General features: G+C 38.6%; 1 protein-coding gene across 15 annotated transcripts in view; it reads right to left on the reverse strand.

The window, feature by feature from the left end:
* Nucleotides 1-16,149, reverse strand: part of DNAH14 (dynein axonemal heavy chain 14) — a 129,737-nt gene that overhangs the window by 39,528 nt on the left and 74,060 nt on the right. For all 15 annotated transcript variants that reach the window (XR_014545785.1, XR_014545786.1, XR_014545787.1 and 12 more), the window contains 11 exons: nt 15,443-15,621; nt 13,441-13,569; nt 12,189-12,329; nt 11,436-11,603; nt 10,403-10,573; nt 7,853-8,020; nt 6,430-6,519; nt 5,454-5,651; nt 3,314-3,475; nt 891-1,079; nt 104-282 (listed from right to left, as the gene is read on the reverse strand). Coding sequence is in view for 11 of the 15 variants with exons in the window: in XM_083604684.1 (XP_083460810.1) it covers nt 104-282; nt 891-1,079; nt 3,314-3,475; nt 5,454-5,651; nt 6,430-6,519; nt 7,853-8,020; nt 10,403-10,573; nt 11,436-11,603; nt 12,189-12,329; nt 13,441-13,569; nt 15,443-15,621 (1,774 nt within the window). In the remaining 4 variants the exon portion in view is untranslated. The remainder of the gene's footprint in view (nt 1-103; nt 283-890; nt 1,080-3,313; nt 3,476-5,453; nt 5,652-6,429; nt 6,520-7,852; nt 8,021-10,402; nt 10,574-11,435; nt 11,604-12,188; nt 12,330-13,440; nt 13,570-15,442; nt 15,622-16,149) is intronic.

Raw genomic sequence — 16,149 nt, forward strand, 5'->3', positions numbered from 1 at the left:
TCCCTAAATTTATTATCAATCCTATGGATGAGGTCCATCCTAGGCCAGGGAGGCTGGATAGTCTGCCATTTCAAAGCTAAGGCTGTGTTGTATTGTTTCATACCTGTCACTCATAATTTTCTCTTTCATTGACTTCAGTATGGTTGAAAAGGTGTTTATGAACTGTAGATAACTATTGGGAGTGATGTAGTAATGCCTTTTAGTTTCCTTCAAGTACTTTTCAGTTATGATAGATACATTTTTATGAATATTAACACATATCTGAACAAGCACACTTAAGTTCTGGAAAGAAACACAAAAAGGAAAATAATATATATTTATATCACATTTCTGTTTAAGGACATTTTGTTTGTAGTGTATTATGATAAATGATAAAACATGTATTCCTTACATGACTGCTGTTCTGTACTTGCCTCTTTAGGTAACCAAACTAATGGAATGTGCACATAACATATCTTTGAATATTGCAGCACTCTGATTACAGGCATTCCTGCCCCTCCCCCAGTTAATCCTATTCAAGCAAACATCAGAGATGAAGCTGGTATTCTAGACAACATCATGATTTAGACAACAAGAGAAGGGGCATCTTACTTACCATTTTAATTCACCTCAAGTTATAGATGCCCTCCATATGTTTTAGAGTATAACTCCCATCATCCCTAACCATTGGGCTGCTGATGATTATGGTGTAAAACATCTGGAGGGCTCCACACTGACTACTCCTGCTTTAAAACCTTGTCCTGAATTTACAAAAACGGATTAGAATAATATATGCAAAGTTTGAATTTGTACCAAATGCTTATTGAAAATCAACATGACCTCACTAGTGAGAACTATAACAAAATATGAAATTACAGTTTACCACATGTTAAAATGTACAAATATGCTACCTGATTCTGAAATGTGTTGTCCTGTTTAAAGTAACTTTGTGCAACATGGCAAAGGGCTTCTTCAGGCCAAGTGTCATACCAGTCAACTGTACAGCAATTAATAGTGGCAGGATATGTCCGACAACGCTGACGGAAGGTCAGTCCTGCATAACTTGTTGTCAAAACAATATGAAGATTGCTGCGTACTTTCTGAAAAAGATTTAATCATTTGTGGAAAACTTCACCCATATATATCATTTTTCAAAATTATGCATGCAGGAATGTTTAGATTGTCATATTAGTGGTCAATCAAATGCACACATGCTAATTCCCCCCCCCCCCTTTTATCAAGAGAGATTCACATATATATTCCTCTTAATTTACATTAATAGTATACTATTATCTCCTATTTATTATTTATAGCTTAAATGTCTGTCATATACTTTGAAAGTTATACCTTCCCTCCCTCAGCAACTTCATGTTAAACAGCATGAAGAACAAGGTAGGACCCCATGGAACTCCCAAAAACATGAGGTTGAGAAGCAGTCCCCCAGCACTGCCTTTCTGGGGCCTACTTGTCAGCTAAAACTAAATGGAGCCCTCAAGTCCCATTTATTGTAGATGGTACAGAAGAATGCCACGGTCAATGGTCCAGCAAAAGCAGCAGTAATCCTTGCCTAGTTACTGACATAGATAATCTACCAAGGTGATCAAGTCCATTTCAGGCCTGAACCCAGATTGTAAGCGATCCAAGCAATCAGCATCAACCAAGAAAGTTGAGACACCATTACTTATTTAAGCCTCTTGCTCAGGGGTCCTCAAACTATGGTCCGCAGGCCGGATCTGGCCCGCCAGGTTCCTAAATCCTGCCCGCCTGGCCATTGCAGAACCCGCTGCGAAGCTGTTGAGGAGACTCAAGCAGCAGCAGCTCTGCTCAAGAAGCTGTGCCTGGTTTACCTCAGCACGCGGGGACTGACTGAGCGGGCAGCTGCCCCCCAATCAAGTAAATAAATAAGAATACTTAAGTAACTGACTATTTGCTTCACAGATAACTTGGTTCTGCCCCCTCCCCCAACATAAAGCCTGCTCCCCTAAACACAAATCCTGGCTACACCCATGTCCTAGACCTTGCATTAAATGTGTCAAATATAAGTGATTTTATCAGCAAAGTATTTAACAAATCAGTCACAGCAGGCCATCCTTCAGATTCAGTTGTGAAGTGCGGGAAATGGACTGGGACCTCTGTACTTCCTGAAGTCTGCGTTTCCTGCCAATGGATATTATATGGCAGTATCTATCCTTCTGGTGTACTATTTTTAAAGGGAGAACTAATGATCCCTTCACCACTTAAAACAGCTCTACTGGCTGCCACTGAGTCAATGCAGTGGAAGAGCAAAATGTTTTGCCACAGAGTAGGCTCTAAAGCGTATTAAGCAAGACTCCTTCAGTCTTACAGGATGTTTGAGCTCTGGCCAATGGGAGAGGGCCCACAGAATGATTGTGCCTTCAATAATTTGTTCAATGTTTGATGCTGTCGGACAGGATCTTGTGAAGGATTCTTTACTAAATCCTCCAACCAGACCATGCATGTTCATGCACAGGATGAAGTAGAACAAGCTGCCCGGACTAAGGTCCCAACAGTAGACTGCCCAGTTTCTGTTCTTTAATCTCGTAATCTTCTTCCTGAAGCTGCCATTAATGACAGTGGTTGAAACCCCCAAATAAAGAACAGGGACAGCAAGTAACAAAAATGGTAAATATGAAATAAAGGGGTTGGGAAAGTAGCAGGAACAAAAATGAAGCCAAACAGCAGAAGAAAATGAAAGGCAGTTTTTTGTTTTGTTTTGTTTTTGAAAAGAAGGAAAGCGGTAAGAGCAACGAAGCCAGAATTGAATTAAAAGGTAAGAGAGTGGCTTTCCAGATCTTTGACAGAACCTCTGAATGAGATAGCAGGGAAATCCATTGAAGGCATCTGAAAACCAATTTGATCTATCTTTCTCAGAATGGCTATTGCATTTCCCTTCCATCTTTTTTTTTGTTTTGTTCCACCACTCCAACATTCATTCAGCATTTTGTGCCCACTGAGCATTTTCACTGAGTTGTTTTCAAATTCCTCCCCCTCACTTAGAAAGAAATGGGCTTCACTCCTTCCCCCATTCACTTTTTTGTGGGGAAGTATGTGACCAATAACTCAGTCACTTGTGGATGCTGATGTTTTAGCTACAAAAGATCCACACTCAGAGAATGAGTTGCATATAGGACTTCAAAATGATACATGCAACATAAATTGAATTTTAAATGCAAAACCATTAGGGTCTGGCATTGTTTCCACTAAATTAAATATGAAAATAGTGCTCTGAAAGGTTTGCATACATGAAACTGAGGTAAATGTGTTAAAACACATTCTCTCCAGTATATTTGTACTGATATATTTAAAATGTCACCTGTAAGAAAAATGAGTAGATATCATCGATTGTGTTAGAGTACTTAGCCTTTTCAGCAACAGATACAAGTGGTACCATGATGTTATCCAACTCATCCTTCTCAAATAAATTGGGCACTTGTCCTGATTTCAGGATACAGCTCAGGTCTTCTAAAAATGCCTCCTATTAAAAAATGGTATTAATTAGCAACCTGCTCAGGGCTAGTTAGTTTGCCAAATAACTAAGACAGCCTTCACCAACAACATGCCCTTCAAATGTTTGGGGCTGCAACTCCCATCATCTCTACCTAGCAGAGCCATGTGGCTGCAACAGATGGGAATTTAGTCCAAAACATCCAGAGGGCATGAGCTTGGTGAAGGTTGAACTATGGTCATGCTGAAGTTTCCAAACCATCTTCAGAGTCAGCCCCACATATAATTCCCTGCATTATATGTAATCTTGTGACCAGAGGATAGATGGCAGAAGTTAGGCTATCCCTGCCCAGATAGAAGCGCAGCTGGGTCACCAGCTTAAGCTGATGGGTTCAAGCCACTGAGGTCACCTGGGTCTCAAATGACAGCAATGTATCCAGAAGTACGCTCAAGCTGTGCACCCACTCCTTCAGCCAAAAATTCTCATTTCAATCAATGTTAACAGATGTACCTACTATTAAAGCACCTATCTGAAAATTTTGGTTTCTCTCCCCCCCCCTTACATTGTTTTCTACATTTCCACATCATTTTGTGATTTTTGAGGGGGGGGAATTCATGATAATTCACCAGCATTTTAGCATACAGTGGTACCTCGGGTTAAGTACTTAATTCGTTCCGGAGGTCCATTCTTAACCTGAAACTGTTCTTAACCTGAAGCACCACTTTAGCTAATGGGGCCTCCTGCTGCCACCACGCCACCGGAGCACGATTTTTGTTCTCATCCTGAAGCAAAGTTCTTAACCCGAGGTACTATTTCTGGGTTAGCGGAGCGTATGTAACCTGAAGCGTATGTAACCCGAGGTACCACTGTATACACATATTTGTATTCAATTTGCTTTATCATAGAGATTTTTGCAAAGCAATTTCTGCCAATGTATTGGGGATGTGCTTGTTATTTCACTATATTTCTCATATATGCATTTCTACACACACTTTACCCCAGTATATGCATTTTTGTACACCTTACCTGGTTGGAGAATTGCATTGCAAAATTCGGAGAAATGCAAATTTTAAAGGATGGCTGCGTCTTTCCATTTGTCTATTGTTTTGGAAAGTGTAAATTAATTAGATAGGTTTACCTTTAAATTTGAACCGAATTGTATTTGTCCCCCAGCCCTAATTTTGACTAGACTGAGCTTCATTTACCCTTATCTTGTCAGTTACTGGGAAAAGTCACACCTGAATTAAAATGAAAGGAGAAAAATAGGTGGATGTCATCTTTGCTATACTGATACTTCCAAGCCTCATATTCCTGAATGTCCAAAGCTAGCTGTTTCATGCAGATGTTAAAATGCATGAAAAATAAGGAGTCCTTAAAGAAAACAACTCTCATAGGAAATAATGGTTCTCTCCCAGGTCCACCTTTTGAAAACTTCCTACAAGGAAAGAGTACAACCACTGCAAAGCAATGCCCACACACCCAATCCTAACAAGTGCTCTAGAAGGGTTCCATGAACAGTGGTATATGATGAAATGGATTTAGATAATGTGATATTTGACATTGCACAAGCATACTTCCACTGGTGCAACAGGACTTCCCCGTCCTTGCACTCTCCCTGCACCTCCCTGCACACACATACCAAAATCTGCTCTGAAGGGAGTCCCTCACAAATCATCACCTACTCAACCCTCTTAGTTAGGAATGGGAGATTAGAAAAAGGCCTCCTATTATTCGTAACAAAGGCAGACATGGGTCAAGTGGCCACAGAGCAGAGCAAAGCATGCCAAGCACTTGGTCCAAATCCTTTTGTATCAACAACCAAAACTCGTCCAGCACAACATGACAACACTATCTAATGGAAAAAATTGTGATGTGAGCCAAATATTCAGGTAAAGCAATATGGAAACCACCTAAATATACTATGATTAAAAAATGGACAAACATAACAAGTGTGCAATAAATTTTATGCATCTATTCCAAGTCCAACACATATATTAGAAAGGCTTACTTGAATAATATCAGATTCTGTGATGAGAAAAACAGTCCTCCTGCCTTCCACACCTGCCTGCTTACAAACTTCTTTCAGATCTTCTCTAAAATTTCCATAGGTGTAATTACGGGAAATAGATAACCTGTAGAGGCTGCATGCAGATAAGTAACAGGCTAAGGATGCACAGGTTACCTTCCCAGTTCCACCATGACCAACCTACAGGGGGGGAAAACAGTCTAACTTGAAACCAGAAAAGTTGGCTCCGTTAAATCAAACTTGTGGAAATCATAGGATTTGAGTAGGCTTTTAGGATGCGCATGGTGAATTTAGAGAAAACAAAAGTAAATAAAAAGCCAGCAAATATTTTGTCACAGCATTTGCCACAGGCACCTTGATGAAACTAAGTAGCTCTGGAGCTCATCAGTGGCTGAATTAAGACATCCTGGGAATCTGATGCATGTGATCTTGAGTACCTTGATGAAATAAATGTGGGGTATAAACGTAACAAAATAAATGAATAAAACAAAATAATTCAGAAGCCTCACTAGATTAAAAGAGATTTAATTCTATGTTTGTGCATAGAAATTAAGCCTTAGGCTTAGGCTATGTAATGAATCCCTCAGCAATGCAAAGTTTTCTATACTATCTATATGATCCAACCAAAGTCTATCAGATCCAGAGTTTTAATCACACAGTGGCCAACCACATGTGTGAGGAAAGCTCATAAGCAGGATATGAGCAAAATAGCACTCCTGTTTGTAATTCCTTGCAACTGGTATTCAAAGGTATATTGCTGCATCTCAGATACTGGAGGATATATAATCCTTCTGCTCATAAAAGCAATGATGTAAGAGAAAAAGGAATAAAAATACACTAGTATAAGTTTAAAGAAAATGCTTATTTTGATTTGCCATACTAATTATGAATTGAAATAACTGTCACTGGAATTTTACATATTATAATTAAAAATGGAAGTATAAGCATTTTTTCTTACCAATGTCATGTGACTACCATCTTGTCGAAAAATTCTGGCTGCCCTTGTTATATGTTGTATTGCTTCTTTAAAAAATACTATGGAAATACTCTAAGAAAACAAGGAGCATAAATTTTAAACATGTTGTTATAGTCATACTTATACTTATACATATACTTATAAGGATCTTATTCTATTCATAATTATTAAGCATTAGGCATAGGCTTATTGGACACCCGCAAAGCTCCTGGCTCTGCTCCTTCTCTTCCTTGCTGTCACTGTGGCATGCAGCAATCTCCAAACAAAAGAACCCCCAACCAAAAAAGTGTACACTTCCATGATTACACATATAACTTGCAAATTTGCCTGCACATCTAAACAAGGTTATGTGCAAGCCTTGCACATGCAATGGTCCCAGAATAGTCTATGCAAATGGAGTGGAGATAAACATAAGTTTTCCAGATGGGGATTTAAAATATAAATCAAGTGTGCAGTGAACAGCCATCTCATGAAAATGCCTGTGCAAATGTTACCTTTGTGAAATGAATTATTCCTATTTCTAATTTGTACCGTTGCTCTCTGGTAGGGGTATTGGAGAATTATGACAAAAATGGAATTGGGAGTAGATTTTGCCCATTTCTTTTATTCATCCCATGGAAATCAATAATAATCAATCCAGTGAGCAATATTCACCAATGCTGCTTTCAGTCCATACATCATCACCACAATAATATTAATTATTAATTATTAATGTTATTATTATTATTATTCTCTGCCCATCTGGCTGGGTTTCCCCACTCTGGGCAGTGTACAACACATAAAAAATTGTAAAATATTAGACATTAAAAATTTCCCAATACAGGGTTGCCTTCAGATGTCTTCTAAAAGTCTTCTAAAAGTTTGTTTCCTTGACATCTGATGGGAGGGCGTTCCACAGGGTGGGCGCCACTACCGAGAAGGCCCTCTGCCTGATTATGATTATGTTTTCCACCATTTTCATTGTGTTTCATTTGCATCAAAATAAATGGTGTAGAATAATGTAATCACAATACCGTATAATGTACATAATTTCTGTCATTATGTAAATTCATTAAATTACATAATTTCATCACGGTAGACAGGGAGACAAATGTCATTTTTGGCAAAAGGCCAACTGAAGCAAAGCAGAAACAGTGCTGCATGTGATGAATACAGAGTGGAAGTAAAAACGCCTTCTTACAGCCCCCTATTCTCTGGTTACATCTGTACTCATGCAGACCCAATGGAGGTCTACCCATGGAGGACCCATGTTACTTATCTGCATCAGGAGTAGGAATAATACCTGAAACAGAGAAATGGATAAATGCACAAGCAGCAGCAGCAGCAATGGAATTGCTCCTTGTTGCCAGAATGGGGCCACCCATGATCCACCTCATTGTAACCACTTCTAGGTCTTCAGATTTACCTTAGGGCTTACTCCCTGCATTTTAATGCACTGTTCTTCTAGGACCCAAAGTAGATGTGTCTTGTTGGTGACATTTCTATAGACTCTCTTGTGTACAGGCTGGTTTGAATCCAGAAAATCCACAAATAGGGGCGCTTCTTCCATCAACTGATCTTTTGTCCAGGGAATCTATAAAAATATCCTAATTATTTTACACAATAATAGGCAACAATTGTGCTTTTTACAGCATGGCTTGTGGATTCTGTATGATCCCGTCTTTGATAGCCCAGTCATTCAGTCACCTGGGCCTTACATCTGTCAAAGATTTTATACAGGCCAGTATTTCACTAATGGAAATTAGGACCTTTCTGTTCATGAAAGGTGAGGTAAGGGTTTGAGTTTACCAATAAAGCTTTTCAGACAATGGTATATCAACAGAATCCAGACACAATACTAAGCAATTGCATATGTGCCAGTAGGAAGGAGGAACTAGAAATTCATGTACAGAAATGAGTCTAGTTGCAAAAGCAGTGAGGCAAGCCATATCTGACAATGCAAGACACAGATATACACACAGAGGGACGAATGGGGGTGCTTCTTAAGTTAAGGCAAGCTGCAGGCAGGTAATCCTAATCATTGATCTTTGATATTATAATATGTTATGTTATTAAACTTCATCAACGAAATGCGTTGAGGATGCTAACAGATGCTGCCATCTTGATTCATACCATGGAAATACAATGAATACATACTGTGTTTGGGAGAAGATAACCTTGTGTGTCAGTGTATACATGTGATATAGCCATAAAACATATTTTAGTAGAGTTCACAATGTCATAACTTGGCTAAAGTATGCAAAATCAGGTGGAAAATCAATACTCACCCCTACCTTTTCAGAAAAGAAACCAGAAGCAACAATATGCCTGGACCCTTTAGAAGGAACAGATTGTGGGAGATTTTGCACTCAAACCTAACAATGCCTATCTACACTAGTTAGTAAATGAAGGAGTTAAGAACCACAGAGCTGTAAATTTCTAGAGCTCAACAAGGTCACATCTCCTCACCTTCAGGGAAAGAGGAAGCAACGGTTGTTTCCTGTTCTTTTCTCTCACTTTTTCCTCTTTGAACCATGTAACCATGTAACTTGACATCTAAGGCTGGGACTCCAGACTCAGACCACTTGTTTGAGACTAACTTCTGTATTTTGCAACCAAGGATACATTGCCTGTGTTGTTTCAGCCATAGCACTGAACAATGCATGAGTGAGACCTTTGATTACTTTAAGTAAAGCATTAAACTTGCTTAAGGTTGTGGTCAATTCACTCTGAGAGTAGAGGCAGGGGAGCACAATAGTGAGTGCTTAATAGTGGGACATTTAAAGGGATAACCACCTCTATTTCCTACGCTTTGCAAACACTGCAGTTTTTTAGTTTTAAACCCTGCTAGGGCCTCTTCTGACTAGAAAATGAGTCAAGCCCTGTGCTTCTGAATTCAGGCTGTCAAGCCATTTGTTCTTTTGCAGTTCCCCACACACATGCAATTTCAGGACTAACTTGGTCTTCCCCAGTTATTTCCCAACACAACTGATTCCTCATATACCTCTTCCTCTGTACCTATGTCAGGGGTGAGATCCCCCAGAAGAGGAGAGGCCATTGCACTGCACAGCAGCTGTCTAATGCCAGCAGGCAAAATGAGCAGTAAAACTGCAGGCACAACTAAGATAAAGTGCAGCTACTGCTCCGACTCGCTGCCAGCATCCAGCAGCACAGGCACCGAAAACACAGCCAGAACAAGTAAAGATGGGGAAGGACCAAGGAGATTGCAATCCCGCTTGGACCAGAGTGGTGCAGAAACATGACTCCTAGTTGTCATGTTTGACAACTAGGAGTCATGATAGGCCCCCTAGGGGGGCCTATCAGAAAATGACTAAAATGGCACTCCTGCATTGTGGGAGAGAAGTGGGAAGCGCCAAGCTCCTGGCCCAATCACACTTAAGCAATCATCTCCAGAACCCCACAGCCCAGCTAGGCTCACAGAAACACCCCCTACTTCTTCCCAGCTGTAATCAGGACAATAGGGAAGGGACACAAAAAAATGGTGGGCACAGCAGAGGGGAACCAGGAAGACAGGCAGGCAAACAAACAAACAAACAAACAAACAAACAAACAGGAGAACAGCACTAAACAAATACAGACACTCAGAAAAGGTAAATGAAGATGGAGAGAAACAACGGGGGGGGGGGGGAATCACCTGCAATAAAGGCCAATTGTCTAATTGTCTCACAAAATTGAAGGAAAAAAGAAAGATTCCACCATTCCAACTGTGGGCAGGGTAGATTGGGGAAATGAGATAATTCCTCCCCCTGGAGAGGTTGTAAAACACTATGAAGACCCTGCTTGTCTTCAACTAGGATGTCATTTCTAACAGGAAAGTCATCTACTCTATCAGATAAAGGTTAGATATACATTTTAATACATAATAAATAAGCAAACAACAATTTTAAAATCTACAAAAGTATTTGTTGTAAAGCACCCAATAACCAATGTGACACACACAGAGATACACACTTACCTTGAAATAGTTATTGACCTCATTTGATAGAATTTGAAAGAAAGCTTCCCGTTCTGGAGAATCAATCAGACGATCATGGAAAACTCGGGTGCATTCATGTACAAATAGCAACACTATTGATTCTTTTGAGACAATGACAGACTTGTGAGCTTGGAGCAATCCTTCAAGTACCTGTTAACAATTTCAAAAGAAACTTATTTTGGGGGGGACCACAGCTTGATTCACAATAATTATTTAATTTCTTGTAAGTTCCTGTCCATTTGTATTTATTTCAGTTTTATACTATTCTATGCTACTTCATTGTTTTATTTATACTTTTTATTTTTGTACATGCTCTAGGAATGCTGATTGGGCATTGAAGGGCAGGGTATACATTTCAGGAATGAATAAAATAAATAAGTCATATTTTCATTGTCAGACTGGTAGCATATGGACCTCAGCCAGACCACCATATTGAGGACAACTTCCATTTTACATGGCATATGAATTTGTTGTTTGATCATTAATAACCTAATCAATACCATTAACGTATGAAGGAGCAACTGTCAGGGACTATTTACCAATCACAGCTTATTTACCAATCTCCTGCCTTTGTCATACCGTGTGATCATAACCCAACCCAGTTAACCCTTCCTTAACCCACAGAAATTGTGTGTGTACTTGTGCATTTTTCAATATAAGATTAAACAGGACAAATAACATGGGAAAGGGAGGGGGGTTGTGGAGGCAGGGATAAACAGCAAAACAATATACATATATACAGTACATGGTCCCCCAAACCCACCAGACCTACTTACTGATTGAGTTACAATAAAATGTATCACACTTTTTCTACATTTCCCATCCTGTTGTCACATTTTGCCTAATTCTAACCAACATTACATCCCTCTTTTTGTTACAACTTTTCCTCACACATCCCTGGATGTGTAGGATACTTTATAGACGATCCCTGAGCTACATTTGCAAAAGTCCAGGCCAACAAATTGTAAAGTATGTTTATGATAAGTCTAAACAATCTGTCATCTTAACACACCTTAAAAAGATCCCGTAGATTAAACGTGTAATGGCATTTAACTGGAGTTGGACGCACTTTATGAAGCATTCTATAGTACACAGCAATAGAGGCGCATGTTAAATTATCCTTGCATTTCTGAACTTCAGCCATGAATCTCTTGATATGTAAGTATGCTCCTAGTCGCACCTACAAGAAACAAAATATGTAACTTTTAAACATTTTCCACAAAATGCTCACTTGAAATAAATAATAAATATGTTAAATTATGAAGTACATATTTGTTTATGGCTGAGATACAGTATGCGTGACTATTGTGTGCTATGATATTCAGGGAAAATATGCATATTTCTGCATCATGGAATCACAGAATTGTAGAGTTGGAAGGGACCCCAAGGGTCCTCTAGTCCAACCCCTCTAGTCAACTAGGTCATACATGATAGATGGCCATCCAACCTCTGCTTAAACACCTCCAAGGAAGGAGAATCCATAACCTCCCAAAGGAGACTGTTCCACTGTTGAACAGCTCTTACTGTCAGAAAGTTTTGTCATCAGCAGATGACAAAATGGAGGACTGCTGCAAAATAAACTAATTGTAGTGGAGCAGAAAATACCAGATGAAAGGATGAATATTTGAATGGTTTACAGCACTTTCCAACTTCCATATTTATGAGGTAGATTGTAGAGGAAAACATTTATATTTCATATATATTTTTGACAGTTTTGGTTGATTTTTTTAAGAGTCATTTAATGATTCCTGCGTTACCATATTACCTGGAAAATACGTTGCAAGGATTGTAAAGAAGTTACAGGCAAAACTAATGTGCAGAAACATGACAGAAGACGAGCACTAATCTCATTACTTCCTTCACTTGGCGGTGTACAAGTGGCAACCATAGCAACATCCTGGACATTCTGTGAGGGGAAGGCAAGAAAGTAAAAACCTGAATCAAAATATTTTAAACAAGGCCAACACAATCTCTTGTGGCTTGCCGGCATCTAACTCCTCATTCCCCCTGCAATTACTCCTTTCTGTGGAACAGTCTTCAATAAGTCAAGTTGCATTTTATCTTAGTTTCCAAATACTACTCCTTTTCTGGAAAAGATCCCAGCTCATCTTTGTTGCTCCTTCCTGAGTACCTTATGGGGATACTCCACCACCTAGCTAACATTTAAGTTACTCTCACTGTGCCCATGTCTATTCTGGTAAAAAAAAATTATTTTTTTGGCAAGCTGTACCAGACCAACAACAGCCTGTTTCCTGTGGAAAAAGGTTTTCCTACCACAAGAGCAAAATCTCCTTCTGCTGCTCTGGAAGGGCATATTCCCTGAACATGTTAAGGTGTATTTCAGATGTGTATGCAGATACTTCTTCACAGAATACATAGTTAAACCGTGAAATTCTCTACTACAACAAAATGTAGTGAGGTCAGCAACATGCATGACTTTAAAAGGGGGTTAACATTATTATGGAGGATAAAGCTGTTGATGACACCTAGTCAGTATTTCAGTCACTATGCCTTTGCAAATCTGTTTCTGGGGAACAGGAGTATGAAGAATGCAATGATACTCAAGTTTGTTTGTAGGCTTCCCATAGGCATCTGGTTAGCCACTGTGAGAACAGGATAATATACGAGATGAGCTTTTGGCCCGATCCATTAGTGTTCTTTTGTTCTTAATTTATCCCAAAAACATAGAATTGGAATTACCTGTATGCACTGTTTGAGGAGTAAAAATCATCATCCCTTTTTACAACATTTATGAAACAAAGGTTTAAAAATTGAACTATTTGATGCTTTCTTACTGCTGAAATGATGTTACATTACTTGAAATGGTTGTAATATTTAATTATAATTTAACTATAATTAAATTACGCAAATAATATTATTATGGGATACTATAGGATATTAGATTGTTTTTACTGTGTATTATATAAATTATTTTGTATATTTAATAAATTTAATAACTTTTAACAAGAAATAGAAATAATGAAAATTCCATAAAGAATTTCATATTTACACAGTACCTTCCATGTAAGCTGCTCCGTGTCATAAAAACCTCCTAGATCAAGAAACTGTCTAATTAGCTCAAGTGGTGGCTGGGACCCATACTCCTCTGCTATTGGTGCATTCAGATCATCGACAAACAGCAAAACCTTAGAATATTTATTGTAGATGAGACACATTATCACAAGAGATTAACAAAAGCTATTGAATGTGCCCCCCACAGCTTGCCAAATAAGTGATTGACAAAGCCTTGCCTGCTTAATATGTTGTCTTAATATGTTGCTTCTTTACCACGTCCAATAGTATTTGTAACCTTTGTTCATGAGACAGAGTGGATTGCATGTTTATGTAATCTTACTAGTGGCACATCCATAATGGAGTGAGCACTGTTAGCATGGTATTTTAACCGTGCAGTTCACCTAATAGATGTCAATATAATTTGTGGATGTTACTGTGAGCAAATGGAGAGAGTCATCCTTGGGAATTGCATATATGGACATTTTTACACACAGAATTCTCATCCAGCCTATGGGCACAGAAGCATATTGCTGTTTCAGAGTGACAAACAGAAGTAAAGCTATCTTTCTTTTTGTTATGTGTATCAGAAGAGAAGTTGAGGTGTGACTACCAATAAATTTATTTCAAAATAATTTCACCCTCAGAATCAAGTTTACTGAATTCGATTCAACATGAATTACAGATGGAAATGAAGTCTTCTGGGAATTAGCTTATCCTTTTGACAGTATCCAACTCTCCAGTGAAACAAGCAGTAGTGTGGGAGGAGATTTGGCATTTACTACAGATACCAGCAATTGAGCCAATTTCTCCAGAGCACTCCTTCTCCAGTATGCCACATTCTTTGTGATATCAAAAAAGGATGGCTCTTAGAAGGCAGTGTTAGACACAAGGTAGTTGTTCATCGATCGGCAGAGCCTCATTGACTCCATCCTGAATTTGCAGTAAACCAGTGGTTCCCAATTAGGGCCCCTTCCCTTGCCTCCCCACCAACAATTTTTGTTTGTTTGTCATTTTTGCATGGTAATATCACACATTTTATGGTCTGTTTTTTTTAGTATACCTGAAATTATCTGCTTATTAGGGGCTACCCCCCATTTTGTTCAAAAAATTGCTTTGCAGAAGTAACTACCATAGAGTTATCTCCCCCCCCAAAAAATTTTAGGGAGTCTGTGGCTTAGCTTTTGAAAAATATCGAGGGTCCTCGGTAATTAGCTAATTGGGAACCACTGCAATAAACCATAAACCGATTCAAAGTCAAGAAAGAGGGAGGACAAAGAACCTCTTTCTCCTTTACTGTGCCAGTTCTCTGCCCTTGTGCAAGGCAAGTACTCAGCTTTGGTGCTGGGAGCTAGCCTGAAAACCAAGTCTTTAGCATTATATAGCAAGAGGATGGTTTGGGGAATTTGAGAAATTAAACCGGTTTCCTTTTCCTTTTGAAACAACCACCCGGACAATCCCAAATATGTACATGCTAGAACAAGAGGAGGAGGAAACAACATGAGAAAGAAAAACAGAGGAAAATACACGTAACCTCAAAATAAAGGCTCTCACACTTCAAAGAGTGGTGCAATATGCCTGTTCTATGCTTGTTAGGGAGAGCGGATGTACAGATTTTTTTGTTGTCAATTTCTACTTGTCATTAGTGATACTTGGTCTTCAACGTCACGATATATCACCAGCTAAACATTGTGATATACCAATATTTCACAATGTCTGAAATAAGGATGGAACTATGTAGAGGCACTGGCTTGGCTGTATGGTTTTTCTCACATCATTATTTTTGCATAGCGTACACACACACACACACACACACACACCATGATTCACAATATATTGCCAGGTTAAAAATTATGAAACCGATATCACAATACGGACTTCAAACTGGTTTTGGACAATATATCAATATATCATCCAGACCTACTTGTCATATAACATATAATATAATGAATTATTCATAGTATATTTTTAATAAACTTCCCCAAAAGATCTTCACCTACTTCTTACCTGTTTAAATTGTGGAGCGCCCAGGATATCTTTACTTTTTAGTATTAATTTCTGAAGAATCAAAGCCTTTGTTTGGGCAGCACTGGTATGAGCGCTCAACTGCAGCGTAGAAATAATAGTACCACTTGTACATGTTTCTTCCAGATCAGGCTCTTCTCTTGGTGAGCTCAGGGCTGACACTAATACAAAATTAACAGTTAGAACCCTACAGGATTAATAAACAGCACCTTTCTAACCTATCACAGTATGCTATTTTTATTCTATTTGCCAATGAAAAGCATTAACAAGTCAAATACATTACTTGTTAATTTTCTGACTATAAGGATATTTTCAACTTAATTCTTAATTGAGGGTTTTAACATTTTTATCTATAAAGCAACAAGATTGGATGACTTCAACAATAAAATAATTGTCCTACTACTAAACATCAATTCATCTGACTGAAGAGGTACTAGCAATCATTAATCCGAATGTTTTACATTGGAGCTGAAAGTGAGCACAATATATACAGAATGTTTTAATACATATTTCTGCACAACATCTTAGCTTTATTTTAAGGATAAGAGAAAATCTCAAGCTACCTTGTTGAATGGTAAGCCCTCCTACCATAATATCTGCCCCTGCAAACCTTCCTCCAATTAATTTTTAGTCAAAATATAAATGCTACTATTGTTCTTTAAAGACCTTTACAGGTAGGGATGTGGGAA

Source organism: Podarcis filfolensis (assembly GCF_964270895.1).
Source record: "Podarcis filfolensis genome assembly, chromosome: 3".
Classification (NCBI taxonomy): Eukaryota; Metazoa; Chordata; class Lepidosauria; order Squamata; family Lacertidae; genus Podarcis; species Podarcis filfolensis.